General features: G+C 52.8%; 7 protein-coding genes across 7 annotated transcripts; 4 read left to right on the top strand and 3 right to left on the bottom strand.

The window, feature by feature from the left end:
* Positions 1 to 181: 181 nt before the first annotated feature.
* Positions 182 to 3,078, top strand: N0V89_003036 (uncharacterized protein; the record flags this gene model as incomplete). Its single annotated transcript, XM_056211839.1, has 5 exons — positions 182 to 319; positions 368 to 784; positions 834 to 933; positions 985 to 1,547; positions 1,594 to 3,078. The coding sequence occupies 5 exons, from the start codon at positions 182 to 184 to the stop codon at positions 3,076 to 3,078; spliced, it is 2,703 nt and encodes a 900-aa protein (XP_056075312.1).
* Positions 3,079 to 3,561: 483 nt separating this feature from the next.
* N0V89_003035 (uncharacterized protein) lies at positions 3,562 to 4,563 on the top strand (the record flags this gene model as incomplete). The annotated part of the gene is made up of 1 exon (XM_056211838.1): positions 3,562 to 4,563. One exon carries the CDS (start codon positions 3,562 to 3,564, stop codon positions 4,561 to 4,563), a length of 1,002 nt encoding a protein of 333 aa, XP_056075311.1.
* Positions 4,564 to 5,074: 511 nt separating this feature from the next.
* Positions 5,075 to 6,655, bottom strand: TGL5_2 (Lipase 5; the record flags this gene model as incomplete). The annotated part of the gene is made up of 1 exon (XM_056211837.1): positions 5,075 to 6,655. One exon carries the CDS (start codon positions 6,653 to 6,655, stop codon positions 5,075 to 5,077), a length of 1,581 nt encoding a protein of 526 aa, XP_056075310.1.
* Positions 6,656 to 6,765: 110 nt separating this feature from the next.
* On the bottom strand, positions 6,766 to 7,912 carry TGL5_1 (Lipase 5; the record flags this gene model as incomplete). The annotated part of the gene is made up of 2 exons (XM_056211836.1): positions 6,766 to 7,617; positions 7,667 to 7,912. The coding sequence occupies 2 exons, from the start codon at positions 7,910 to 7,912 to the stop codon at positions 6,766 to 6,768; spliced, it is 1,098 nt and encodes a 365-aa protein (XP_056075309.1).
* A 1,102-nt stretch (positions 7,913 to 9,014) lies between these two features.
* N0V89_003032 (uncharacterized protein) lies at positions 9,015 to 13,338 on the bottom strand (the record flags this gene model as incomplete). Its single annotated transcript, XM_056211835.1, has 3 exons — positions 9,015 to 9,122; positions 9,192 to 13,079; positions 13,138 to 13,338. 3 exons carry the CDS (start codon positions 13,336 to 13,338, stop codon positions 9,015 to 9,017), a joined length of 4,197 nt encoding a protein of 1,398 aa, XP_056075308.1.
* Positions 13,339 to 14,031: 693 nt separating this feature from the next.
* Positions 14,032 to 21,200, top strand: MDM12_2 (Mitochondrial distribution and morphology protein 12; the record flags this gene model as incomplete). The annotated part of the gene is made up of 2 exons (XM_056211834.1): positions 14,032 to 20,848; positions 20,899 to 21,200. 2 exons carry the CDS (start codon positions 14,032 to 14,034, stop codon positions 21,198 to 21,200), a joined length of 7,119 nt encoding a protein of 2,372 aa, XP_056075307.1.
* A 929-nt stretch (positions 21,201 to 22,129) lies between these two features.
* On the top strand, positions 22,130 to 23,497 carry N0V89_003030 (uncharacterized protein; the record flags this gene model as incomplete). The annotated part of the gene is made up of 2 exons (XM_056211833.1): positions 22,130 to 22,882; positions 22,946 to 23,497. 2 exons carry the CDS (start codon positions 22,130 to 22,132, stop codon positions 23,495 to 23,497), a joined length of 1,305 nt encoding a protein of 434 aa, XP_056075306.1.
* Positions 23,498 to 27,905: the final 4,408 nt, after the last annotated feature.

Raw genomic sequence — 27,905 nt, 5'->3', positions numbered from 1 at the left:
GGTCGCCATAGCTCCCCAGCTGGACGCAGGGTAGACTGCGCTTAGATCCTCCATGGCCCGATAAATACCTGGAGTAGTCCCTGCGCGCGTTCACTCCACCCCACGTCAGGTGCCTCGAGGCCTACATTGGACTGCCCGGCCCCACACTTTCAACCCCGGAGCTGCCTCTCTGGAGAAGGCCATGTCGTCGACAATATCCTCCGCCGTGGCGGCGGCCACGACCGCAGCAAACAAGGTTCCGCCACAGGGCGGCGTGCTCGAAGGCAGCAGTCCCGTCCAGATCGACCCAAAGAATCCCATCATTCTCTTCATTATCCAGGTTGGGTCTGCAATTCTGACCGCATGTAATGGTTCTCACATTTGCTAGGTCATAATCATCATCTTCTTTTGCCGCGCTCTTCAATGGCCTCTAAACAAGCTTCGACAGCCTCGCGTTATATCAGAAGTCATTGGAGGCATATTGCTAGGTCCCACGGCCATGGGCCGCATCCCCGGATTCAAGGACGCCATATTCCCAGAAGCAGCGATGCCTCAATTGAATTTGGTTGCCAATCTTGGTCTGGTGCTTTTCCTGTTCATCATAGGCCTCGAGGTGGACCTACGCTTCTTGGTTAGCAACTGGAAGGTGGCACTGAATGTCGGCATCATCAGCATGGCTATTCCTTTTGGCCTGGGATGTGCCATAGCCGTGGGACTCTATAACCAATTTCGGCATGAACAGGGTCTGGTGCCGATAGATTTCCCAGTCTACATGCTCTTCATCGGAGTGGCCATGGCCATCACCGTAAGTTTCAAGGTGTATCTTTTGTAGCACGTTGCGCTGATTTATGAAGGCTTTCCCTGTACTCTGCCGTATTTTGACTGAGTTGAAATTGCTTGATACACCGGTGGGCGTAATTGTCCTGTCCGCGGGTGTCGGGAACGACGTTGTTGGTGAGTTGGCCCCGTGATCTTTGTGCTCCCGAGGCTAACGCAGCTATCTAGGATGGATCTTGCTTGCGCTCTGTGTCGCTCTTGTCAACTCCGGTGCCGGTCTTACGGCGCTATATATCCTGCTATGCTGTGTTGGATTTATCCTTCTCTTGGTCTATATTGTACGACCAGCATTTGTCTGGGTCCTCCGCAAGAATCGCGCGCTGCAAGATGGGCCCAGTCAGGGTATGATTGCACTCACTCTGCTGCTCTGCCTGGCATGCTCTTTCTTCACTGCTATCATCGGTGTCCACGCTATTTTTGGTGCATTTCTGGCTGGCCTGATATGTCCCCACGAAGGTGGTTTCGCCATCAAGGTTGCTGAAAAGATTGAGGATCTGGTTGGGGCTCTGTTCTTGCCATTGTATTTCACGCTTTCCGGATTGAACACCAACATTGGTCTCTTGGATAGCGGGATCGTCTGGGCCTACGTTATCGGGGTGGTGTGTGTCGCTTTCTTCTCCAAGTTCATTGGTGCGACAATAGCAGCTCGATGGACTGGAATGTTTTGGCGGGAATGCTTCGCGATCGGGTCGCTAATGAGTTGTAAGGGCTTGGTTGAGTTGATCGTCTTGGTAAGATTCGTACACGGTTCATACCGTCAAGGGCTAACACACGTAGAACATCGGTCTTCAGGCTAAGATTCTGAGCCCTCGTACCTTTACCATCTTCGTTGTCATGGCCCTAGTCACGACTTTCCTCTCGTCGCCGTTGACGAGTTACTTCTATCCCGCATGGTATCAAAAGAAGGTTGAAGCCTTTAGACGAGGCGAAATCGACTGGGATACGGGCAAACCTCTCGACGGCACAGACAGCGTTGCCGATGTTGCCTGTTACGACAAGGTTTCCTCACAGAAAATCAAGCATCTTACCGTCTACCTTCGCCTAGATAGCATGCCCAACCTCTTAGCATTTGCGTCACTTTTTGGTGGACCAAACTCGCAGTCAAAAGCGATATCGCATCCAAAGGCTGCGGAACGGTCGACTAGTATGAGCAAGAAGTCCGGCGAGGCTCTTGACGAGAAACCAAGCAGGCCCGTGGAGGCATATGGACTACGTCTGTTGAACCTGACAGACCGTGGTTCTTCCGTCATGGCCGTCACTGAGGCTCAAGAATATACTGCTTACGATCCTGTGGTCAACATTTTCCGAACATTTGGCCGTTTGCACAATCTAGCAGTCAGCGGCGAAGTTGTCGTCGTGCCCGAGTCCTCCTTTGCCGACACTTTAAGCACACGTGCCTCTGAGTCCGATTTTCTTATACTCCCGTGGAGTGAGACGGGAGGTATGTCCGAGCAAGCCGTCATTGAAGATAAGGGGACGAAGAACAAGCTCGCAGCATCCTCGTATACCACTTTCGTCAACGAAACGTATGAGCAATCATCGATTCCAGTTGCTGTGCTCATTAACAAGAACTTCGGTGGTAGCAAGAATAAGGATAAGAAAGAGCGTGGGAAGCTAAGCCGCACATATAGCGCCGTCAGCCTGCACAGCAGCCGCGAGAAGACGGTCACGGCGCCCATCGCAGACCCAAGCCATCACATATTCTTCGCCTTCTTTGGTGGAGAAGACGACCGCACGGCGCTCCGCCTCGTCCTGCAGTTGGCCGAAAAGCCTGAAGTTACGGCGACCATCGTGCGCTTCGATGTAGTACCAGAAGTTCTCGGTGAAGGACATGCGTCCGCTTCGTTGGCTGCAAAGGGCGCCGAAGTCGTCACCACCACTGCGGCATCCGCGCAAGAGCAAGACGCTACATACTTCGCTTCGCTCAGCGCCTCTGTTCCCGCCGAAATCTCCGCTCGCGTCATCTTCGAGACAGTGTCTTCAATGGATCCGCTTAAGGACGTCGTTGCGCGGGCCCTTACCGAGGTCGGCCAAAACCCCAAGAACGCTGGAGATCTGGTCATTCTTGGAAGGAACATTGGACGCAATGGCGTTCTGTCTGAAGGCGGTGCAGACGAGATCAAGCCCGCGAGCTCTTCCGGTGCGGCAGCTACGCTCGGTGTGCTCGCAGAGAAGGTCTGGGATAGCAAATCGGGGGCCAGCATATTAGTCGTCAAGGCAGGCCTCGCACCAGCAGGCTCGGGACTCCAGGCATATAAGTGATATTCAGTGATCTAACGGGCGTTTGGGCGATGCATGAATTACATTGCTGTAGATACAACATTGGCTTTGGCTTGGTAAGAATCGAGTATACCCAATAGACTTTCTAGGGCAGTGGTAAACCTGTAGGTACCTATATTGGCATACGATCGCAACAACACGTTCTACATGTTTGTAAACAATGTGTCGACGACTCTTCCATCCGTCGACGTGATGTTTGACGCTTGATGCTTGTTCTGTACCCCGCCCCCTATCGATAGGGCAGCACGCACCCCACAGCGGCGCCAGCCAGCCCTGCAGCCGCTCTCACTCGCCCAAAGCCTCACTAACCGTCGCGACCCTGGTCGCCAAAATTTCCCAGAACGCGTCCAGCAAGAACCTCCTTTTGCGCGTCGCGGAGTCACCCCACTCGTCTCTCCTTGTTACCTCCTCACGTATACCTAACCATATATCTGTAATATCCTCTCAGGGCATCAATTGATCAACATGGACGCAGCACTCGCCACAGAACCCATTCCCAAGAAGCGCGGACGGCCGAGGAAGGTGGTGAGCGATGATGCGCCGACGGTTGAGCCCAAGAAAAGCGTGAGGAAGGCGAGCACGAAGACCGCAGCGGCGGCGAAGGAAGAGGCACCGAAGAAGGTTGCGAAAGCGACAAAGACTCCGGCGAAGGCTACGACCAAGACCACCGCGACAAAAGCCACAAAAGCCACGAAAGCTGCTACAGCACCGAAAACAGCCTCCGCACCCAAATCTGCACCATCGGCGAAAATCCCAAGTGCGACCAAGACGGAGCAGAAGGTCATCGAGACGCCGAAGGTAGAGGACAAGCCTACACCTGTCACACCCTCGACGAGCAAGATATTAGAGGAGGTCTACAAGACAGGCACAGTAAAACCACCAGCCACTGGACCAGCTCCAGAAAATGAGGTCATGCTGCCCACAGGCGGCGTTGCCAATGTAACCATGGAACAGCCCATACATACTCCTCCCACGTTATCGGAAACAGTCCCAGAAGTCCAACTGCCAACACTCACGCCATCTGCCTCCTCCGCGCCGCAGCCCTCGCCCACACCCACAGCCATACCACCCACGTCCTCGACGTCATCACAACCCCGCCACCTCGCCCATCCATCCCTCGATCCACCCCGGCAACCCCAACCTCAACCGCGAAACCCTCCCACCAAAACCCACCTCCCTCCCGCGGAAACCAACAACAATCCCCTTCCCACACACCCACTCAACCCCTCGAAACCCGCCCATCCTCGCCCGAAACCCATATCGCCCGAAGAGCTCGAGAAAGCCGCGAATGAGCGGCACATCAACGAGGGCCGCATGCCGCCCAAATACAAGGGCGCCGCGCGCCGCGTGACGACGATTCTTGTGGGCATACCGGTCATACTGGTGGTGGGATGGGATCTGTACAAGAGGTACGATGCCGAGATACGGACCAAGTTTGACGTGGAAGGAAAGCGCGTAGATTCGTAATTGACAGTTTTTTCATTTGCATAAAGACATTGACAGTGTTAACGCGCTCGTTCTTATTGCATGGATGGCATATATGTTGTACGATGTCATGTAGAAGTTGCTACTACCATGTCTGATGGATGCTCATCATCTTGCATGTTACATACTATACGAGGGCATGCCTCTCGTTGTACATAAGACCACAAAACGACTAATGCATGTATCTCTTTGGACTTTTTCTGCTAGTTCTGCCTACGCGTTGGACGTGAAGGCTGAACGAATGTCAATAGGAGTAATAATGAATGCAAGTGTATCGGATCTACATTTCCTCTTACACGCCTCTACCCATCCCCAATCTCTTCTAAAGAATGAAGTCAAACTCCGCTGTATGTGTATATGCTGCTAGGATATCATCTCTTATGCCCAGTCCTTCCATCGTTGGTTCGTAAGGCAATAAACGCCGCTCATGCATCGTGACAAAAGAAAATCTCAAACGATCGTAAGTGTGAAGCTGGCACAAGTAGGAAGCATCTCAAGCAGGACGCTCGCCACTCATGCTTCCGCTCCGTTTCTTCTTCTTCCTCCAAACGATGCCCCTCGTACCCGAAGAATCAGTCGGGCTGCCCCATCTCGGCGTCCCGTTACCCCGTCGGGACTCCCGCATCTTCCGCTGGAAGTAGGATTCTTCCTTCTCTTTAGCACCATTGCGTGTGCTTAGAGGACTACTTGCCGTGTTTTCCCGGGAGTTGACGGGGCTGAAGACGGGCACGTCGTCCGCGGCTACTTTATCCTCGTCCAACGAGCCTGCCTTCTTCAGGGAGGCGGTCGGAGCTTTCAGGTGCTCCGGGTTGCTCTCCGTGTGTTTTAAGCTCGGGATGTTGCTTAGCGGTTGCAACGTGCGCTTAACTTCCTGCTTGTATGCTGATTCTGCGTCTCCCGTCTTTGCTGGTGGATGGAAGAGCCGCTTGTAGCGCAGCTCGGGAGAGCTTGGCGCGGCGGGCGTCAAATCAGGATTGCCGTATTGACTGTTGAAAAGGTCCGCCGGAGCAGCTGGTGTGTGCGGATGTGAAACTGAAGGGTAAGGCGCGTGGGCCTGGCTCGCCGAGAGCCAAAGATCATGGATGCTTGGTGGAGGCGAATGTGATAGTGATGGTGAGGATAGGATTTCGGTGGTGTCGGATTCATTATTATCGGAGACGTCTGCGTCAGTGGGTGAGTCGTCGGCATCTGTCGATGATACTGCTTCGACGGTCGAAAAGGCGACTCTATTGAAATCTGGAGACCTAGCAGTCCTCATAGATGGTCGCGAAGGGAGATATGGTTTGGAGGCAGTTGAATCAAGTCCTTTTCCGCGCGATTCGGGTCGGCGGTGGAGATCAGGAGACGGGATTTCTGTAACTGGCGTGAATGGCGCAAGAGGAAGGCCTTGGCCCTCGGAGTGGACATCCCTCTTGTGTCGTCTGAGCGGATGCGCGGAAGGCAGCTCTGTGCCTTGCGATGCTGGGCGGTTGAAACTGAGGAGCCGGAGCTCCGCTTGACTTTTGCTGAAATGTACGCAGGGCAGAATCTTGTTAACTGCATCATCCAAGGCCAGCTCCACGGCAACATGATTTTGAATTCTGGACACTTTGAGCCAGGTCGCCTGCTCCCCGGTGAGCAAGCAGCGCAGCATATAATCGGTCGTTGGATTGCTAAGGATCTTTGGGAAGTTCGTATAGGAGATAGCGGGGAAGATTGTGATGTCGCCGGAGTATGTCTGATTCAGAACAGATCTGACTTTGCTCATAGTATTGGGAAACACTCCCATCTCCGCGAGCACTTCAAGGCGATGCAGAGCTTCCCCTTTCGCGAAGCTGGCCATGTTGTGCATCCAGCCAGAGCCAGCAGAGAAAGCAGAATCTTGTTGCTGAACCTCCGCACCTATGTCGTTCTCTTCTTTGGCAAGGAAAGGCACCACGTGCGGGTTGACTTGAGAAACGATAAAGTGATTGACGTTGAACATTTCAGCCAGACGCGTCATAGGCAAGTCGTTGTCCACCGAACCGTCGATCCAGCCTTCGTTGGGGGTAGGATCCCATGGCACTTCCCTCCCTGTTTTCCGGTCTTTGGCCATAAGAGACGCTGCAGAGAAGATGAGAGGCACGGAGCACGATGCGCATCTGTCTGAAATCAGCAACGGCCCAGTCGAGCTGCATTGGAAGAGGACTTTCGAATCACAAACACTTACACTGCAGACCAAATCATGACATCCGGCGCCGTAACGTAGTTCAGTAGCCTCGGGAGCTCATAGACGCTCGCGCTCGACACGGTGATATTAAGAATTCTTCGCGTCCGATTGTAAGATTCCTGAAATGTGATGTCGCCCAGCATCTGCCTCATGACTCTCTGCAGATGCGAAATGTCAAATAACGACCCATACTTCAGGAACCGCGAAACTTTCTGAATGACACCCTCTTCTGCACCAGCTCTCTCGAACACGTCCAAATCTCCATAGCAAAAGTCGGTCAAAACGCTTGGGATCTCAGCATCGGTCTTGGAGCACAAGACAGCGCAGACAATGCTCCCCGCAGAGGCGCCTGATATAATCCGTGGAAGAAGTTGCAATTCCCATAAGCACTTGACTACGCCAATGTGGTTCATTCCAAATGTACCCCCACCGGACAATAGAAGCGCTGTTCGGCCGAACGATTGGCGGGTGCGAAGGAGCTCTTCGGCGACTTTGTAGGGCTTGACAGGGCAATTGTCACCCTGCTTGGCCGCGACTTCAGGGATTGCTGCCAGTGTCTGTACTGCCGAGTCGATGTATCGCTCTATGAGTTTCTTCGTGCCGACATGTGAATGCTTGTACAGGCGCAGATCGCCCATGCCACCGAGTCCGCGTGTGAGGGTTGTTCGGACGAGGAACAGCATGCGCTTTACGTCGCAATTGAGACGAGCCTCGTCGAGCTGACCCAGGCGGACCTTGACGAGCTCAGCATCGTATTCAGACGATTTGTCTTCCATTTTCCAGGCATCGTTGCCTTCGAGTGTGTCCAATTCGGTGGCCGCGGCTTTCCAGTCATCATAGGATTCGGCCTGGGAGCAAAGTGAGCATGTGAAAGCGCACAGGTGTCCAAACACTCACGTCTCGCATGCGCAAATACAACAATTGCTTACGAGGTTCCTCATCTTTGACCTTCTGCGCATTCTCGTCTACGTCTCTGCCACGGCCGAGTACACCAAATGGATCTTTCACGAGCCGAATCAGAGGGTCTAACCGCCCGCGCTGGGTCTGGCATGACTGCTCCCCAACATCCTTCCCTTGGTGTCCTCCTCTTCCTATATGCAGTCGTGCACCACCAGAGAGTAACGTGTCAGATACGAATGACATTTGCAGCAAGAGGGATCCATGCGCGAATGTAGGAGGAGGTTCGGGGCCGCAGGTGGCCAGGAGGACGTCGAAGACGTGCACAGGATCGCGACCAGGGCACTTGATATGACGAGATGAAGTCAGGCGGGTCAAGGGCGGGAATATCGGTGGGTAGCGCGAGCCGTCGCCGGTTACGTGTACGGAGCGTCAAGATGTACGCAGGCACGTTGGTCGGTAGTAGCGGCTCGGGCAGACGTCAGTACCGAACTTGTACGAAGGTCACCGTCGGAAGGTGCACTGCGGTTTCAGCTGGCCGTCCAGCTGGACACTCGGGCATGAGATTAGACATGTGGTACGAGCAGGCACAGGGCTGCCAGCACAGCCAGGCTCAAAGAGGTCGACTGCGTGTGACCCCGATGACGCCAATGCCCGCGGCCATGTCGAAAGACGGCAAGGCGTGCGCACGGCCCCGATCACCGGGAGAGCATTTGACATGTGCCTGACACGTCTCCGGGGCTTCCTTGACACCTGCATTCCACGTCTCTATGCGACAAGAGCCGTTCTAACGTGCTCGTAGTTGTTCTCCGGAACTCCGAGCGTGCTCCTCGTCAGGCACCGAAAAGTCCTCCTGGAATCAGCTCCCCGCTCCCACAACAATGGGACAAAGAGCCACTGATCACGCGTGTCGCCTACCGACCCAGACTGTCGACCTTGTGGCGTGCCCATGAGATGCGCAATAAACGTGGGGAAACCCGACATCCAGGCACCGTCCGAAAACTCTTCCCCCTGCGAACCCCAAATCAATATCACGAGGCGCGCGAGCGGACCGCCTTCCGTAGTCACTAGCCATCACGCGGCAAAGGTGATTTGCTGTCATGTTTTCACATGCCTGACTTGTGGTTGCAGCAGAGCACTCGGCTCATATGTGTTCGTCAAGATTGTATGTCAAGGAAATGATCACCGTAAAGGCCTGCTAGTGCAAAAGATCATGCTGATTTCTATGTACCGCTCTTTTGGTATGAACGAGGTCGCTGTAACGGATGAATGGGTATCGATATTCTGTAACGGGATAACGCCAGCAAATACATGCAGAAATGCTTCTCAAAAACACAAGCCTCAACATTCATAAATCATCCTTCCAGGCCAGCACATCATATCCTTTCTTCTTCACTTCTGCGGCTGGCCTGACATGTAGATTCCCTGGCCACTTGTTCCGCGGATCAGGATCGACCTGCCCATGTGCATCAGCCTACTTGTTCTTTCTGTCGTTGGGTGAAAATGATCTCGAGGGTGAACGTACATTCGTGCTTCCTGTGAAAGACGTGGCCCGGTTCAGTCCGAAAACAAAGTCACGATAGGGATCACCTGTAGGCTCCGTCGGGTTGCGCGACCCGCTGCTCATTCGCTGTAACCTTGAACGACGTGTAGACATATTAGTGGATGTCGAGAGCCCACTAGGTTGTTTCGCAGGCGTAGACTCATGTATGGAGCTGGAAGAAGGCAAGGAAGGGAGGGCTCTTCTCGATGATGCTGGGAGAGACTGCCTTGGGCGCTCTTTGTTAGGCTTGGGCGCTGTGCCTGTCTTCGCCCCGGAGCTTTTGTTGAAGGCTGACGGGAGCGACTGTCTTGGTTTTCCTTGAGCAATTGGAAGAGGACTGGGTGCCTTGACCGTAGCTTGGTTCCTTGCAGGTGCCTTTGAAATAGGTGTCTCTGCAGTGGAAGCCTTGACACTAGAGCCTCGGGCAACAGAAGTCTTCGCTGTGGAACTTGCACTAGTAAAAGCAGCAGGAGCCTCGGGCATCCTCGCCCCCGTTCCTTTTGCGGTCGTAACAGTGGCATTCGCAGCTGGCCCACCCTCGAGCTCATGGATAGCAGCAGCCAAAGTCTTCCTGCTCTCAACAACACCCTCCGTGTACAGCGTATCCCGAATATTGTCCTTGTAGAAGCGATAGTAGGGTTCGGCATCTTCTCCATTGTCCAAGCATTGGTTTGCGTAGTCCCTGTAGTCTGTTCGATTGCGGATAATGAAGTCATCCCATTGCCACTTGGGCACCATTTTGTCTTGCTCGTCGAGTTTCTCCATCTGCTTACATTGGCCCAGAAAATGTCGGGTATCCCCTGTATAAGCGGGATACGTGGCTTTGAAGGTCTCAAATATGGTTGTCGATTGGGTGCTTGAAGGCATGGATGTGTTTCCCTCCTTTGACGTTGTCGCCAATGGCGCCACCTTGGAAGGCATGTCAGATAGACGTGAGGAAGGTGCCTGCGAGCGGCGAGAGCAATCGTAGTCGCTTATAGCGTGGTCAGCAACAATTCTGTCAACGCCCGCGTTTCGATCTAAGGTGGACTCGATACTGCCGTTCTCAAGATCGGCATCAATTTTCATATCAACATCTACAGGTAGCTCCAGCGCTGGCGGAGGACCCAGGAATGGATTCTGATCAGTGTCTTTTGTATCACTTTCGAGCACACTTTGTTTCGATCGCGGACGTTTTGTTGCAGGTGATGATGGCTCGTCATCAGATGGTTCGACATTTGATCTTTCGTGCCCCTCCATTGTTATACTTAGTGCCTTGTCGAATTCGTCAACACTGCTGAAGTTGCGTTTCTTAGGTTTGGGTAATGAAACCGTCGTTGCAGCAGGACTTTCTCGCTTTGATGGCTTCATATCGATAATAGAACGCTCTTGTAAATTGGCCAGCGGTTCGTCGAATCTGTTATCAGCTTTCTGCGAACTTGGAGATAAGGTAGACTGAGCCCCTGGTTTTGCATCACTGCCAGAAATACTGCTGGCTAGAGATACGGTCCTTTCCCTCTGTATAAAATCTTCATAATGCGCTTTCTTAACTCCTCGGAGAACTTCGTTGAAATCCGTCGTTGGCTTAGTGCCAAACCCCATGTACTTGGGAATCTTTCCTCGTTTTGATGGACGGCGACCTTGCGTCGAAGGGGACTGGTTGAACTTTCGCTTGGCATAAGATGGACCAACAACCGGATCTTCCCCTGAGTGCGATCTTTGGCCAGACACAGGAGTTTGACCTGGTGACACCAAGAGTGACAGCTGATCATTCGCAGCTGTTCGCTCGAGTTCAGGACGTGGGTTTGAGTCGTCAAGAGGTTTCAAAGGCGATGTTAAAGTATGCGTACGCTGTCGCTCGTCTTCAAGATGTGGGCTTGGCTGCGGTTCATCCCTTGCGCCTTTCATGAGGACATCGACTGGCTCAGCATTAGGAGCAGGCGTGTAATCCGCCGAGTAGAGTGGAATATTGTTTTCGGGCTCAACAATGTCTTTAGGACCGTCATTCGATGATACAGGCACAGCGAAGTTAGATGGCCCAACCTCGGTGTCACGAGCAACGCTCTTAGCTGAAGAGCTTGGGTCGTGGTAGGTCCCATATATGATGGATGTAGAAGAAGTAGCTTTGGAGGTCCCGCTCGAGTTTTGTTGTTGTGCATGAGCTACGACAATGGCATTGCCAGAGGGTGCTTGACCCCTGTGTTTAGGGTAAGGCGTTTCTTTCACCTGCACAATCGCCGCTTGCTGGATAGCTGTAGCACCTGGGGCAACGTTCCGGGTCGGGATACGATCCTCTAATCCACGCGGTACGTCCAGCTCCATGTCCATGTCAGAATCATCCCTATCAGGAACCAGAGGCGGTGACAAGTGATGGTCCATCGGTTCTTCATTGGATGATTGAAGAAACACAACGCGCTGAGCCTCTTGAACAAAGCTTTCCTCTCGAAGCTCACTCTGGCTGGCTGTACTCTTGTCCGGGAGACTGGAATCTGGGGGTAGAGCAGGCCCGCGCCTGAATGGTGCTTTCGGGGATTCGGCAGCAGGGGTGCTCGACCAAGATACGGGGCTATCGTCCTCCTCATCAGAGAGATTTTCGTGCTCTTCAGCTGGCAAGTTAGCTCTGGAAGCCGTGCTGTCCTCTTCATCGTCAATCGTGCTATTCTCCTTTTCGGGTGAATGAGCGTTGGAAGCTGAGCTGTCTACTTCGTCTGATGAATCAGGGTCAGATGACGTAGCATTCAACTCGAATTGTTTCAATGCCTTCAGCACGTCGATGGGTATATTCGCATCAGGGAAGCGATCATTGGTACCAGTCCTGTGCTTTTGCCAACTCGACAGCAACTTCTGTTGTGCTCCAGGCACTCTGCCACAACCATCCGCAAGACATGTATTTCTTAGCCACTCAGGTTCCAGATCTGACAAGAAACCCTTGTCGGTATGCGTTCTTGAAGGTTGCCCTGATTTGATAGTTTTAGGCCCCTCTGGAGACGTCTCACCTTGCCCGATGATTGATAAGCTATTGCCGTTTCTGGTCGCAGATGCAGAAAGCTTCTCAATTGCATCACCTCGCGGATAGGATGGTGGTAGGCGTGTTGATTGCATTCGATCGGCGGGTGGTAGTGCGGCACGTTCGTTGGATGCGCGACCAGTTGAGGTCCGTGTGAAGCCACCCGCGGAGGGTGCCTTCGGCGCAACGGTATGGGCCGCAGTGTTGGGAAATATGTTCGATCCATTTGAAGGCCCTGCATTCGGTTGATCTTCACGCATTGCCTGCGGCTCACCTTCCAGACCCATTGGGCGTTGCTCATTCATGGGAACACTCTCTTGATGGGCAGGAGGCTTTGAGCCCTTGTGGAGCAGACTCAATAAATTATGTCGTTTGGCATCTTCATTCGTAATTCTCCGCCGCAGCTCAGTCTCCTTTTCGGTGCTTTTGCTTGGTGTACGTATACGGTGTACAACTTGAGTACCGTACGCCAGTTGCGTATCTCGGTGACTCTCCTCATTGCCCGCCCCTTCGCTCTGTTGCCTTAATGGTGACATATTATCCTCTCCTTCCGCTTTGCATTCCACAATGCCAAAGCATTGGCGGTCTGACTCGATCCGTATTTGTCGTAATTTGTGCGCAGACTCAATGACCTCTTCGCACAAGTGTATGGGTGTGATGACACCAAGTGGTTCTTTGCGCGTAGCGGCCTGGCAGTCAAGATTGACACTGTCGAGTGTGAAACTGACACGATCTCGTTGTGGCCCGTATGGAGTGTAAATCAGGGTGTATTTGCGCACGGCGAATGAACGATCTGGATGTCGAGTTCGGAGGGACCGACGACACTCAGACGAGAGAGATGCCTCGATTGACACGGCGCCGTCAGTGAGAAGGAGTGGATCAGACTGTGGGTGGTCAGACTGTGGAGTTCTAGTCAGCAAAGGATCCTGCGAGAGAGGTTACGGTGCGTGCCTTTACTATGCGCAGACAATTATCACGACGGTCCTCGGGGACGCGCACGGAGATGCGCACGCAGCTACCAGAATCCTCGTAAAGACGAAGATTTGCCCATTCCTCGTCAGTAGTGCCGTCTGTTCTAGTCAGCCAGACTCTGGCTAGATCCAGCTGATACGCTATCTCTTGCTCAAGCCAGAGGTGGTTCATCCCCGCGCGCGGAGACGCGACGCGTGCTTGCCTAGACTGAAGCGCGCCAACACCACAGAAGGGCACAGTGGGACGAACGAAGGCATTAGAGTTGCAAACTTCTGACAGAGAGTACAGAGTCGCAAGAAGTGTGAAGCGCGTGGGTGCGCGTGGTCGACCTCAGGCGGCGCTCTTGCCGCCACGGTGTTCGTGGTACAATGCGAGCGTTCTTTCCTCGATCGAGCTTCGCAACATAACACCCACAACATATTCTGAGCGTTTGCAAGCCACGCCGCCCTCTTTTCAGAGCACAGCACCGTTCACACGCGCGTTTGCGCTGCTATACCTTGAAGTTAGCAGGTGCGGAGTTCGTTCGGAGGTGCCCGCTTACCCGCGGCGGCTGCGTCATCCATCGCCAGACCACCACCAGTTCAGAGTGCTGCCTCAAGCTGCACATCCACACGCCGCCTTCTATGTGCCTTACCGACGACTACTACTGAGCCTTCCAATACCAAGTGACGAGAGGCCGCCTTGCTGCGTTGCATACCTCGCCTTCGCCGTGCCATCGACAACCTTGCCATGCAATCTTGCACTCCTCACAGCGACTCGATTCACTTCGCGAAGCATACCTGATGCCGTCCACTCACAGCTGCCACGACCTCTATCCCGTCCTCTTAGGCGATCAATAGCCCGGCCTACTTGCCACGCATAATCATGGCGCAAGATTCGCGAGGCCAGTCTGGGTCGCTCCACCAGCTGCATGCCACCGCATCGCGCTCCGAGGGCTTGACCACCTTCGACGACCTGACATCCCCGCCACCCGCATCCATAACGAACGATGCCAAAAGCTTCGACATGGTTCAAAGCGGCCTGAGTGGTCTATACAGCCGCTTGAAGGCCTCGGTCGGTGGCAATAAAGAACAAGGCAACGAGCATCTTGAAGAGGTCATGGGTGGAGGTGCAAAGAATAAGGCGGTCAAAAGGCCAGCTCTCCCGAAGAGCCCAGCTGGAACGGCTGTATCCTCGCCTGTCATAGTGTCAGTGCCTTCTTCGAGACTGCAGTCTCCACTTGCGCCGACTTTCCCAGAACACCCTCCCCCGCCTTCTCGCGATTCGAATATCTCCAGCTCTGCAATATCTGCAAAACCTTCCTTGAATGGTTCTAAGTCTTCACTCGGAACGACGCGCTCGAGACCGTCTATAACATCCACAATAGATCCTGGCAAGATGACCCGCGAAGATGAAACCTTCTCTCATAGCCCTCTCAGCACCATGAGCAAACTCCATGGCACCCACTCTCTGGAAGCTGCATCCAAGAATAGTTCTTCGAGCGGTCTAGTGTCCGGCTCAAAAAGCAGAGATGCATCGCGTTATCGTTCCGAACGAACAAAATACCGGCAAAGAAATGATATGGACCTCGTAGAGCAAGAGAGTGATACTACTGAAGATGATGTAGTGCTTGTAGAAGGGGAGAACAAGGTGAGAGATAAGTCAGGGTCTGCATTTCCGCTGGATGTCGTAGGCGACGACCTCGCTCGGGTCACATCTCGAACAGAAAGGCAATACAAACTCCCCTCTAAACCAGCGAAAGAGCCGTCCAGTAATGATTCTCAAACAACTGAGATACCGCACGTTACTGCCAATGCTCAAACGCCTGTACTCGCGCCTTCGCCTCAACGTCCTCCATTGGTACAAGTTGGGCCGTCCCATCTGCCCGGCTTTCACCCATCACGGATGTCTTCGTCAGATGGCCTGAGCTCCGTCATCACAACTACCACGGTTCGTAGCCCCGCTGTGCCGCCTATTGAAGAGGTTCAGCGCCCTACTATCAGGCCATCCAGCACTTTGTCGCATGCCACCCCATCTCAAGTACCACGAAAACTCCTTAGTCGCGAATACTGGATGAGAGACGAAAATGCGAAAGACTGCTTCAACTGTGGGGACGCTTTCTCGACTTTCAGACGTAAACATCACTGTCGCACATGTGGACAAATATTTGACTCGAAGTGCACTGTCATTGTCTCTGGCAAGATGTTCGGTCAGACAATGAATGTCAGAGTGTGCAAGCCCTGCGAAGACATAATCCAAGGTAATGGTGACGACTCGTCCGAGTACACTGACGACGGAGATCAAGCTTCTCTTTATGAGCATGATGAGGACAACAGCATGGACGGAGACCAATTTGATCCGTCAGAAAGCGACCACACTAAGATTGGCACCCCGACCATCAGCATACCCATGTCAAGAAAGGTGGGCAGTGAGAAGAAGCGTAGATCTGCCGTGATTGAAGTCGCTCCCCAGCTCCCCAGACCCAGCTCTTCCCGGTCTTTGCGCTCACTGAGTGGACGGCCACGCTCGTCTAGTCACAAACGCCACCACCAGCATATGCGCAATGTCAGACATGATGAAAGGGCACCCTTCCACCAGTATCACACAGATCTTCCACGAAGCCGTTCAGCACTTCCTGCTTTTCACCACGATAATATCATCGATCCCGACCTCGCCCCATTCATGTCAGACGAGGGTTCCAGTGATGACGAGCCGGCTAGCATATTTGCGACTCTCCGGTCCGACTCGCCATCGCATACTAGTATGGATCACGAGAAAGGAGGACTGGGTGGACTCCTCGCTGCTATGCGAAAAGGCAAAGGCAAGGCCGACAGGAGCACTGTCGGCGGTGCCTATGCAAGAGACACAGACACTGCGAGCATCACAAGTCGTCACGTCAACCGGCACTCTAAGCGGAGAAATCTTAGCGTCAGCAGTATCACACATAGACCTTCACCTCGACGGTCGAAGAGTAACAGTCTTTTGAAACCTTTCGGTGCTGGCTTTGGCGGAACTTCGCCCATCCCACAGCCGGCCATACTACAACCTTCTCCCGCGCCGCCGTCTGCCTCTAAAATCACACGCAGTGCTTCTATGCAAGGTGGAAACGCTCCACAGATCGAACTCAACCAGGCAAGCTTGGAACATGTCCGCAGACTGTTGAAGCAGATGTTGCAAGACGCCGGCATATCGCATGCTTCGAGTTGGGAGAGGGCCCTTGTTCCCATACTGTTGCAGTGCACTGATGACGTCAACCCAGATCTTCATAGAGGTGATGATATCGACATACGACACTACATCAAACTCAAGAAGATTCCTGGCGGAAGACCTCGTGACACTTCCTATGTCTCTGGTGTCATATTTTCGAAGAATGTTGCTCTCAAGAGCATGCCTCGCAATGTTGCTCACCCAAAGATTCTCATCATCACATTTGCTGTTGAGTACGCGAGACATCAGACGCATTTCATGAGTCTGGATCCTGTCATTGCTCAAGAAAGAGAGTATCTCAAGAACATTGTGGATCGGATCGTGGCCCTTAGACCTAATGTTCTGCTCATCCAGCGAAACGTTTCCGGTCTTGCTCTTGAGTTTCTGGAAGAAGCAGGCATCTCCGTTGCCTACAATGTAAAAGAGACGGTCTTGAATGCGGTCGCCCGATGCACTCAATCGAGGCCTGTGTCCTCCGTAGATCAGCTGGCCGATCAATCCCGCCTTGGACGTTGTGGAAGCTTTGACGTCAAAACATACGTTCACAAATCGGCTAAACGGAACTACATCTTTCTATCCGGCTGTCAGCCGGATCTTGGATGCACGATAGCTCTTCGTGGAGACGGAGCAAAAAGTCTAGCGAAGCTGAAGCGCATCACGGAGTTCATGTGCTATGTGGTGTACAATCTCAAACTCGAGACTTGTCTGATGCGGGATGAATTCGTCCTCATTCCTGTTACTTCGAACAGTGGAACGATAGCTACAGACAATGAGTCGTTACCTTCACATAACACCGATAGCATTGACACTTCAGCCGAAAAGCCTCCCGTTGCAGGCGACAATTCTCAAACGACTGCACTTGTCTTGCAGGTTCCACAAGATGCACCAGCGCCATCTTTCTACAGTGAAATGGTAGAGAATCATCGCACCAAGCTTTTATCTGCATCACCATTCGTCAAGTTCATGCAGCCATACTTACTCAATCAAGCACGCGAGTATGAGAAGAAGCTTGGGTATCTCAAGCAGTTGCGAGACCAATACACCGCCACTGACACGGATACTGAAGGCGCGCCCCAGAAATTCAATTTAGTGCAACCTGAAATGGTGCATGGGGTGGTTGATCAAGCGTCAAAGCAAGTGCGTGAGTTTTTGCATGCGGTGCACGCGTCTGAGTACGAAAAAGCCCTGCATAATTACAAGACCCAGAAACGACAATGGGAGGCCTACCTAGCTACCAACTCTGAACTCTTCGACCCATTCAACCATCAGAAGATCGCGGTACTCTATAGTGTCGTCAATACTGCCTATTCCACGCCATGCATTGGTCCAGATATCATTGCACTGAATTTCTATCAGGAGCATGATTTCGATGACGGCTTTACTCCGGATTGCACGTTAGGTCAATATGTCGAAGACCTCTGTCACGGAGTGAATTCGCTTTGCGAGGTAGACGGATGTAACCGTAGAATGGTGGATCATTCACGCCAATATGTGCATGGAGAAGGCCAAATGAGTGTCATTGTGCAGAAGTACCCTTCGAAGATCAAAGGCTTGCAGAACACAATTCTGATGTGGAGCTGCTGCAGAATATGTGGTCAAGAGACTCAAGTTATCCCCATGTCAGATAGCACATGGAAGTACTCGTTCGCAAAGTATCTGGAATTGACATTCTGGAGCAGCCAATTGCATCCGCGCGCCGGCCTTTGCCCCCACGATATCCACAAAGACCATGTCCGATACTTCGGGTTCAATAATGCGGCCTTGCGCGTCCAATATGACCCAGTGTCCTTGTACGAAGTTACTGTGCCCCGCCCTATCGTCACTTGGAAAGTGGATAGCGATCTCCGGTTAAAGAATGACCAATTCTTAAAAATAGAAGAACGGCTCGACAGATTTATGGTATCGGTTCGCGCACGTATCAAGAGCATTCACGTGGAGAGCGTCATTCCTGAGAAGGTTGAGCTCTGCCGGATAGAGGTTGACAGACTGATGAAGCGTGCCAACGATGAGCACGATTGGCTGAAAGCAAAACTCCAAGATAAGTACTTGAACTCGAAATATTACGAGATCATCCCGATGAACCGAGCTATCCGTGCTATCCAAGAGAAGGCGATTGCGTGGGATGAGACCTTTGTTGAGTTCGAGCAACAATACTTCCCATCTGAGAAAGATATCAGGCGATTGGCAACATTACAGCTGAAAAAGCTTTTCCTGGAGCGCGACGAGTCTACCAGCTCGCTGACTTCTGTAGAGGAGGGATCAGAAACTTCGGAGGAGCGCTCCATCAACGAAAAGGGAGAGCCTCTCGCACTACCACCCATGCCTTCGAGTATGTCGCCCGAGCGTGCGCGCGTTATGCTGAATTCTGTGGTGGAGGAAGACCATTCGCAAAGTACTGCGCCACCTGAAGGTGAATCAAATAAAGCATCGGAGGCCCCACTGGCGCCGGAGCAATCGAAGGGAGACCAACTTCTACCAGTTCAAACCCCATATGACGCGCTAGAGCGAGACGATGTGCGGCATCTTGATCTAGCCGTGTCTTCCAGGTTCTCGGATCATCCAAATACTACGGACGAGGAGCTCCTAAAGACCCCGACAATGTCCCCTGAGCAGGATTTCAATGGACCCGGGTCACCCACACCTACGGCACTGCCACGAGTGGATCCAATTGACAAGATGGTGGCTGATGTCATTGAGAATATGCCATCATCTCCCACACCTTCTTACCCTGCAGGTGGTCCGCTGGAGAGCAAGATACCTCGTCTGGTTGACACTATTCGTCGCGAAACCAGCTCTTACACAAGACCCGCGACTTTGATCCGAACTCAGTCACAACCTGGTGGTATTCCTAAAAGCCCCAGCCCACCGCATGTTGTGGCAGCTAGCAAACCCTTGGAATCAATGAAGAGACCAGGCAGTGATGCTGCAAGGGCAATGGACCGCATAACCGACAGATTATCTCTTGCCACATTCAAGCAGTCGAAGTCCTCGTCAAAAATACCTCGCTCCATACCCATCTTCCGAAGTCAAAGAGAAGCATCTAAGGTGTCCAAGCTTGCAGAGCATTTTGAGCAGCTGTCGCGGGAGTTCCAGAGAGAGCGAATGCGCGAGCGGCGCAATGAACGCGGTCGACAAGCGCGAGCTTACCCATTAGCATCATCGAAGCCAATCGTAGAAGTGTACAAAGATGTGCACGAAGCCGTGCAAGAACACAACCCATCAGACGAAGAGATTGTGAGCTCACCAGCACGCATCAGCACCGACAATAGTACTCTCGAAGACAGTACCCTGACAGAGGCAACTGGTGCGACAGCTGCTTCTGAGTCACCAGTAGAAGAGCGGTACCCCAAGGAGTCCCACGCGCATCTCAGTACGGAGAGTCAGCCTACAACACCTAGTCATCCACCTTCAGACTTCGAAAATGAATTGAGTGACGTCGAAATAGCACCTGAGGATGTACCTTTGCCTGACTCGGATCTGCTGTCGATGACGGAATCACAGCTGGAAAATTCTCTGGAGCTTCCGAAGCACGAAAAAACCACGCTGATGAAGATGTTGACCAGCTTCTGGTCTGAACGGTCGGCAAGTGGCTGGACGCCTTTGGACTATCCATTCGCTCAGATAGAGCATGTATGGGAAGATTCTGACATCATTGTCCGGGAAGATGAGCCAAGTTCCATCATTGCGCTTGCACTCTCTGCGCCTCACTACCTGACTCAGCTTCAGTCCTTCCGCGGCGATATAATTGCATCTGAGAAAGGGGATAGCGGGCCCGAAAATCTAGAGGCCTCGATTGAACGCAATTTACTTCACGAGGCGAACAGCAACATCAGATATGGCTTCAACAATCGCGGGGTCAAAGCGCAGTGCAAGATTTTCTATGCTCAGTCTTTCGACGCCCTCCGCCGCAAATGCGGTGTTGCAGATCGCTTTGTGGAATCGCTCTCTCGATGCTCCAAGTGGGATTCCAAGGGCGGGAAGTCAAAGTCTATTTTCCTCAAGACGCTAGATGATCGATTCGTGCTCAAGAGTCTATCGCCTATCGAGGTTCAAGCTTTCTTTCGTTTTGCGCCAAATTACTTCGCCTTTACGCATCAGAACCTTTTCAAAGGTTTACCATCGGTAATTGCAAAGATGTTCGGTCTCTTCCAGGTCCAGATCAAGACACCCACTGGTCGCGATTTCGATTGGTATATGCTCGTCATGGAGAACTTGTTTTACGATCGAGAGCCGAATAGGCGGTATGACCTCAAGGGCAGTATGCGTAACCGCAAGATCGAGTCCACTGGCGAGCGCGACGAGGTCTTGCTAGATGAAAACCTTGTCGATATCATTTACAGCGAAACGCCAATCTTCGTCCGTGAACACACAAAGAAGTTGCTGAAGGCAAGCGTATGGAATGACACTCTGTTCCTTTCCCAGAACAACGTCATGGACTACAGTCTCATGGCTGGTTTCGACGATGCAAACCATGAGATCATCGTCGGTATCATTGGTAAGCTTTCTATAAAAAATCCTTTTTTGCACATGTGCTAACGGGCACAGATTGTATTCGAACCTACACGTGGGATAAGAAGCTCGAATCGTGGATCAAAGACCGTGGCAAGAACAAGCCAACAATCACTTCGCCCAGGGACTATCGCAACCGCTTCCGTAGTGCTATGGATAAGTACATCTTGCAAGCACCCAATTGCTGGCATCAGTTCTCGGGTAGAGTAGTAGGAGGGGCGCTCTTAGGTAGTCGTAAGACGATCATGCTGGAGCCAGGCCCTGACAGTGCTTCTGCGCAGATTATGGAGGTTGAGGGTGGTGAGATGGAGAAAGCGGAGGCTGCAACCAAGGTTTGAGTTGAGCGAGAAGGCGTAGCATAGCGACGGTGTTCGGAATTCTGCTGTCTTCGGACTTACTTTGGGGCGTGCATCGGACCTGCATTCAGGTCGGCATCTACTATGTCTTGTTCGATATATGCGAGCATTTAATACATGCTGTTTTCTCCGGCAACCCTTCTTCAGTTCAAAGTACGACCTCTCGCGTGCGTATGAACGTCGGCCCCATACACTGACAGGTCACGATCTCAGGGCTCCATTATACTTTAAGTCACCCTAAGACGTAGTAACGAGCGAGTGACTTACAGAAGCTTTACATCCAGCCAAACTCCATGTTGACACGCACGATACGATAGGCAAAACGCCTGTTAAGTCTAATCTGAGTCGGCAACGGAACAAGTGGATCAAAAGCCGACAGCCCAGGCACATTTGCCGGTCAAGCTACCCCTCCATCCCATCTCGTCATAGCGCGGGGCATCTGCTCCCGTCACGATGTTTTGCCAGCATTTTTGCCGGTGCGACCGCATAAATTGAGAGGCATTTTTCTTCTTTGAACGGTTGAACGGGTCGAAATGGCGTTGGAAGCTGTTGGGACAAGTGGGGGTTTGAGGCTCACGTCCAACAGTGTGGGTCAGCTGCTATACATAGGAGGGTATCGTTCTTACGCAGTGTAGTGGCTGCTCGGAGAGAAAGCCGAGAATACCAACATTCGATCATCGACCCGAGACGTTCATCGTTCTTCTCTCGTTTGTAGCAATTGAACCGTGCTATACACATTCCCTCTGGGTAACGACTTGCGAGAACGAAGGAAGCAATCAAGTACTACAGAAGACACATCCAACAGCATTCAATTGGAGTCGCAACCACAACAATCGCGTGCGTATAGGATACCGCAATCGTACCATAACAACGTAATTCACAATCTTCCCTCCTCCAGCCCTCCCAGCACCATGACTTCCAAACCCGCCATCGGCTTCTGCGGCCTCGGAGCCATGGGCTTCGGCATGGCCACCCACCTCGTCAAGCAAGGCTACCCCGTCACCGGCTTCGACGTCTACGCGCCGACCCTCGAGCGCTTCTCCCAAGCCGGCGGCACGCCTTCGACGTCGCTCTCAGAGTCCGCAAAAGACAAGCAATACTACATCTGCATGGTGGCGACGGCGCAGCAAGCGGAGCAGGCCCTCTTTAGCGACGATGGCATCGTAAAGGGTCTGCCAAAGGGGAGCGTGTTGTATCTGACGAGCACCGTGCCGAGTTCGTATGCGCAGCACGTGGAGAAGAAGTTGGGACATATTGGGAGAGGGGACATTTACTTCATTGATGCGCCGGTGTCCGGGGGTGCGATACGTGCGGGGGAAGGTACGCTGAGTATCATGGCAGGCGCGTCTGACGCAGCGTTCGAAAAGGGGAAGTTCTTGCTTGATGAGCTGACTGCGCCGTCGAAGCTGTTTATCGTGGCGGGCGGCATAGGCGCGGGATCGAACATGAAAATGGTGCACCAGGTGCTTGCGGCAATTCACATCATCTCTGTGAGCGAGGCGTTTGGATTTGCGGCGAGGCTTGGACTCAATGGGAACGATGTGAGAGAGCACATCGTGGGCGGGAAGGCGTGGAGCTGGATGTTTGAGAATCGGAGTGTGAGGACGTTGAAAGAGGATTACTTTCCAGGCGCGAGTGCTGTGACGATTATCTTGAAGGATACGGTATGTGTACAATGTGTCCGACGTCGTAAATTCTATGAACGGCCTGAAAACTGACGGAAGCAGGGCATTATCACTTCCATGGCGAATCTCGTCGATTTCCCAGTGCCGTTATGCTCCATCGCAGAGCAACTTTATATCACTGGCCTAGACAAGGACTTTGGTCCAAATGACGACGCTGGGCTTGTGCGCCTATGGACGTCTCAGCCGGTTGCAAGCATACAAAGCTCACTTTCAGAAGAAGACAAGCAAGCAAAGCTCGAGCTTGTGAGCAATCTCCTCAACGGTATTCACCTATGTGCCGCCGCCGAAGGTATAGCATTTGCAAAGCATCTCGGCGTACCGTTGGCCCAGTACTACGAGCTTTGCGTTGAGGCGGCAGGGGGAAGTGTCCAATATAAAGAGCAGGGTGCGAACATGATTGACATCTTAGAGGGTAAGCACGGCCAGGCAGCGGCCAACCTTCAGAGCTACCGTGATGGATTGAAGGTGACTATAGCGGAGGCGCGGGATAAAAAGATCCCGTTGCACCTAGGGAATGGAGCGCTGAGTCTGTTGGAGCAGGCTGGCAAAGATGTTAATCTAACATCTTTGTTGAAGCTGTACAGTGTACAATGAGGAATGGAGGAATGACGTAGAACATATTTCAAAATGATTTGTGAACGTGTAGATCAACGATCCAGACTCTAGGAGATATAGTGTACTGTGAAAGCCACAATGCTGGTCCTTGACCTTGCATATCATATTGGTTGCCTACTGCGTTATTACTGACGCGTTCGCGGGCATAGTCGACTTACCTGACATCCACTAATTATAGTGAGGCAAGCTAACATGTCCCCTGTGAGATAAGACGGGTATAGGATCTACACATAACTTATCCATTCGAGGAGCAGTATATCGCGAGAGACACGTGGGCCTTCCGATGCTCTCATGCGCAACGCGAGTCCACTGCCACTGTTACACCCGGCTGATCATTCAATGGAAGATCCGGAACCATCGGAATCAATAATTGACGATGATGGCATAGTCCAATATCTCGCTCGTATACACAGAAGTCTGGATTACTTGGATGAGCATGATCACACTGCGTCGTATGAGGTCTATGGCCGGAGAGCAGACCTCCAAACAAGGAAACCACTTCGGCAACTACAACAACCGGAGGCGTGCTGTCCTGACTCGAGATAACGACTTGATCGGTGAGTCTGCTGACAGCCCTTTATCGTACCTGGCGGGACCACGAGACGACACCGATCGTGTCGATGGCAACATCTGAACCATGTAGAACCATGTTGCGAAGGGATGCCGTTTTGAGGTTGGTGCTGACTGACATGAGTCTCGACAAATTGCCCAGTAAGCTTTCCCAGCGAAGGAGCCGGAGATTTTCTATCCCGGGGTCACGCTGGGTGAACAATCGGCCGCTTCAGGACGATCATATATTCGTAATCTGAAAACGCAGCCACAGATATGTCCGGCAAAGTCCGTCCGATGAGCAAGTAGAAATGACGACGCGCCATTGAAACACTAGGCACCGAGGCAATGAAACAACCTCGAGTATACTCGCGTACAGGTCCTAGCCAACGAACATATGGTCTGACCTTCTGACGCGACAGTAGACAATAGTCAGCCCCAAGGCAAGCGCCTCGCAGCGTTTCAGGTCCTTGTTGGCGACGCGTCGGCGCTATCAACGCGCCATTGCCAGACCGATGTGCTCGATTGATTGCTGTGCCGCGTTGTTGCATGTTTGTCTCTGCTTGCGCGTGAACATGTCGATCAAGCATCCGAGGTCTGATCGAGATTGCCAGGGCACGACATGCATTTCGAAGGAAGAGCGCGTGCGTTGAATGCATCATCTTGCTAAGCGCGCCTTGCGCGAGAATGTGGTACGTGCCTGTGCCGCCCTCGTCTGGAGAAGAGGACCCCGGAAATAGGGTTTCATGGGATTACGCGAAGACTAGAAGAGAGAGGGCTGCAGGGTGAGGTACAGTAGATAAGCAGTGGAGCGTGTGGAGCTTTGATCATATTGAAGGATGCGGCGGAGTGTGGCGAGTGCATCAGGCACCGGCACCATGAATTTATCGAGATGTGTGTCTCTGTAAACGGAGGAATTCGTAAGATCTGGAATGGTCGGTACATGTCGTCTGCCGTGGGCTCTACGAGAAGCGAAATTGATGTTCGGGAAAATGTTGAAACGAAGTGGTTCGTGAAGAGGCTAGAGGAGCGCTAAACACACGATACTGCCCAGTGTACATGTCACTGGATGATCTACAGGAGATTGCAAGCATGTGCAAACCGTGAGCGCCTCAGGAACACCCAAGATGTCGCCACTGTCGATTACAATGATTTTGACGTTGGTGGCGAGCCTGTAGGGCCGAATGTCAAGTTTTTGATGCCAATAATCGTAGACATTCCGTGATTCAAGATATGACATGTGGACACTGGGCCGTCTGCCACGCAGTTTCTGAGTTCGGCAATAGTAATGCTGGACAACTGCAATATGTCTCGGGTCTTATGTGTATCATACCTCGCGTACCTATCAAACACCATCTGCCCGAGGCAGCCAGAAATATTGGAGACTCGCAAGTGGATCCCCGACAAATGTTAGCTCTCCCGAGGTAAGCGTGCCGCAGCGCAGGTAACATCGTAGAGAATGACGTCCCAGCCTCTCCAACCCTGATTGATCTGATGCGCTGTCCATGGCGATGAACCGCCTTTGTCCATTTGAGCGGCGTTGAGTGGATTGCCCACTTAGCGGTGAGCAAGCTGCAGCCTTGCTGCCCGACGAACAGTCATCAGGATTGCTAGGAGCCCTGCAAGCCTTGTGGGTCAAGTTGAAGTTGCCATGATCTGCGAACAGGGATAGAGCCACGCAGGATGCGCTGTGGGTGCAGGCATTGAGAGGTGCATGTGATCTCGTATGCTTGCTTGCTCACTGCGTCGAAAAGGGTTGCATATTTCCAGACGCTTACCGTGCAGGAGCTTTGCAGCAGCCCACGTTCCCTCGTGTTGCGCCGCGGGATGCTGATGCGTCGAGCTGGCGTCAATCTCGGTTGCCGGTTATTCCTTCGCGTCCCTCGTAAGCACTATACAGAATGTCCACAAGAGATTCATAATTCTGAGAAGGGCTTGTGTCAATAGTGAGCCTGGAATTGGGGTACGGATTCGCTTAGCCCGTGCGAATCCTGTTTGTGGGAGGGCTATATCGATGTGTTTAAGCATTGAGTCCGTGTGTTTGCGCGTCAATTTGGTCATGGGATCGGATTGACGGCATTGACCGGCACACGAATCCTGTAAAGACGCTGCAGCTGCAGAAGGGAAGCCCTATGCGCGCTTGCGCAAGAAGCGCAGGATGCTGGGCGAGAAAGCAAGTACATGTCGACCCCACGATCGAATGCATAGCAAGTGATCACAATGTTGGCATGCCGTACACACTACAAGGTCTGATAGAGAATAAAGTGTCGTTTAGGCCCCTTGCTCGGTCAAAGGCGCTGACAAGCGCAGGCCAGGCACCACCGGGAGGAATACGGGTTGTTCTCCAATGAGAAGTTTGAGAGACAGTGCCTGGCAGCTCTGTGAACTTGGTTTTGAGTTTCGGTAACTGGCTGACTGCAGGGCGTAAGCTTACAGTTCGGGTGTGCCAGGAACGGTGACACCAACGCGACGTTAGACCTTGTGCTGCGTGCAGCAGATCGGTGACAGTTGCTCGGATTCCTGGCACCGATGTTGGTTGCACAGGTTGGTGAGCAAGCGGACGCGGCCTGGAGGCGGAGTTGGGTGGAATCTCACTCAATGCTGGGACTATGGGTTTGTTGAGGGCTGGTGAGAATGCCAGGGTGTCTTGTTGGTTGCCCTTGCGATGCATGTGTGCCCTGGTGGAGACTGCGTTGGCTGTACACAGTAGTCGGCCGCCCTCAGCGCGGCGTGATGAAGGGCAAAACACACCCCACGGCCGGCATCTCAAGGTGACCAAGGTGTCAGCTGGGCGAACGGCAGTGGCTGCCATGCGTTTCTCTCGACGTGCCGTGTCAATGACCCATGCGGGACACATGTGGGGTTTGATGGGGGTTGTCTCAGACGTACAACGCTGTGGGCAGGGCAGAGTCACGCGCGCTTCTTCATGCACGCTCGTATGAGCGGTCTGCTAGTGGTATGGGGATGGCTATTCAACACGTCACAACACCATGCCTCGTCCAGCGCCAATTGAAGCCGTCCCCAGAAGGCGCAGTCGTGAGCATGTAGAGTGGGACTGGGGTGGCCGTGGCCGTGTATGTGCAAGGGTACGATGAGGTGGATGATGGCGAGAGCATTGAGGGGTAGTCGCGACCGTGGTCCGCAGCGTGCTCTTGGGTCCTGCAGACGGCACGTCGTTCCCGTTCATGGAAGCGCCCGGCAACATGGGAGAACCGAAGCGGGAGCGTCACCACTTCAGCCGCAGTTTAAAATAAAACGTAGGTAGGTGTGATCATCGAAGACCAAAGTGATTAGAGCTAGCTGATGCATGGGGTATTCCGTAAATCCATAGGCGTGAAAGCCTCCCAGGTGCAACTCCCGAATGATGTTTCCCAAGTCTATGCTAAATGTACAACCATGCCCAATATCGCGCCAGCTAATGCATAGGAAAAGCAAAGGAAGATGTCGCTCGTGATTACAATGACGTGCTGAACAACAGCAGCTAAGGAAAGTGCTGACTCTGTCCACCCGAACCAGCGTGTGTTTGAGACGAGCAAGAAAAGACCCGGTGGTGAGTCAGAGAGGCGTTGCCAGGGGCATGCTGCCAAGAGCGGTTTGCGCTACACGTCAGACCAATGCTGGTGGATCCAAGCAACGCTGTGGCCGAGGCAGCAACGGTAGACTGTGGGTTGGCGACGTGGAGGAGTTCGGCATCCGAGCGCTGCAGTGGTGCGCCTTGTCCATTGAGTCTAGCGGCGTGTGGCTGGAAAGCGCTGCAGGAGGTGCATCCGATCTGATCGCGCTGCAAGCATGTGCTGCATACGGACCACAGGCGAGACTAGTCGTGCCATGGCGGGGG

Source organism: Didymosphaeria variabile (genome assembly GCF_027946475.1).
Source record: "Didymosphaeria variabile strain IMI 356815 chromosome Unknown scaffold_2, whole genome shotgun sequence".
Lineage (NCBI taxonomy): Eukaryota > Fungi > Ascomycota > Dothideomycetes > Pleosporales > Didymosphaeriaceae > Didymosphaeria > Didymosphaeria variabile.
This window is presented reverse-complemented; position numbering and strand designations above follow the sequence as displayed.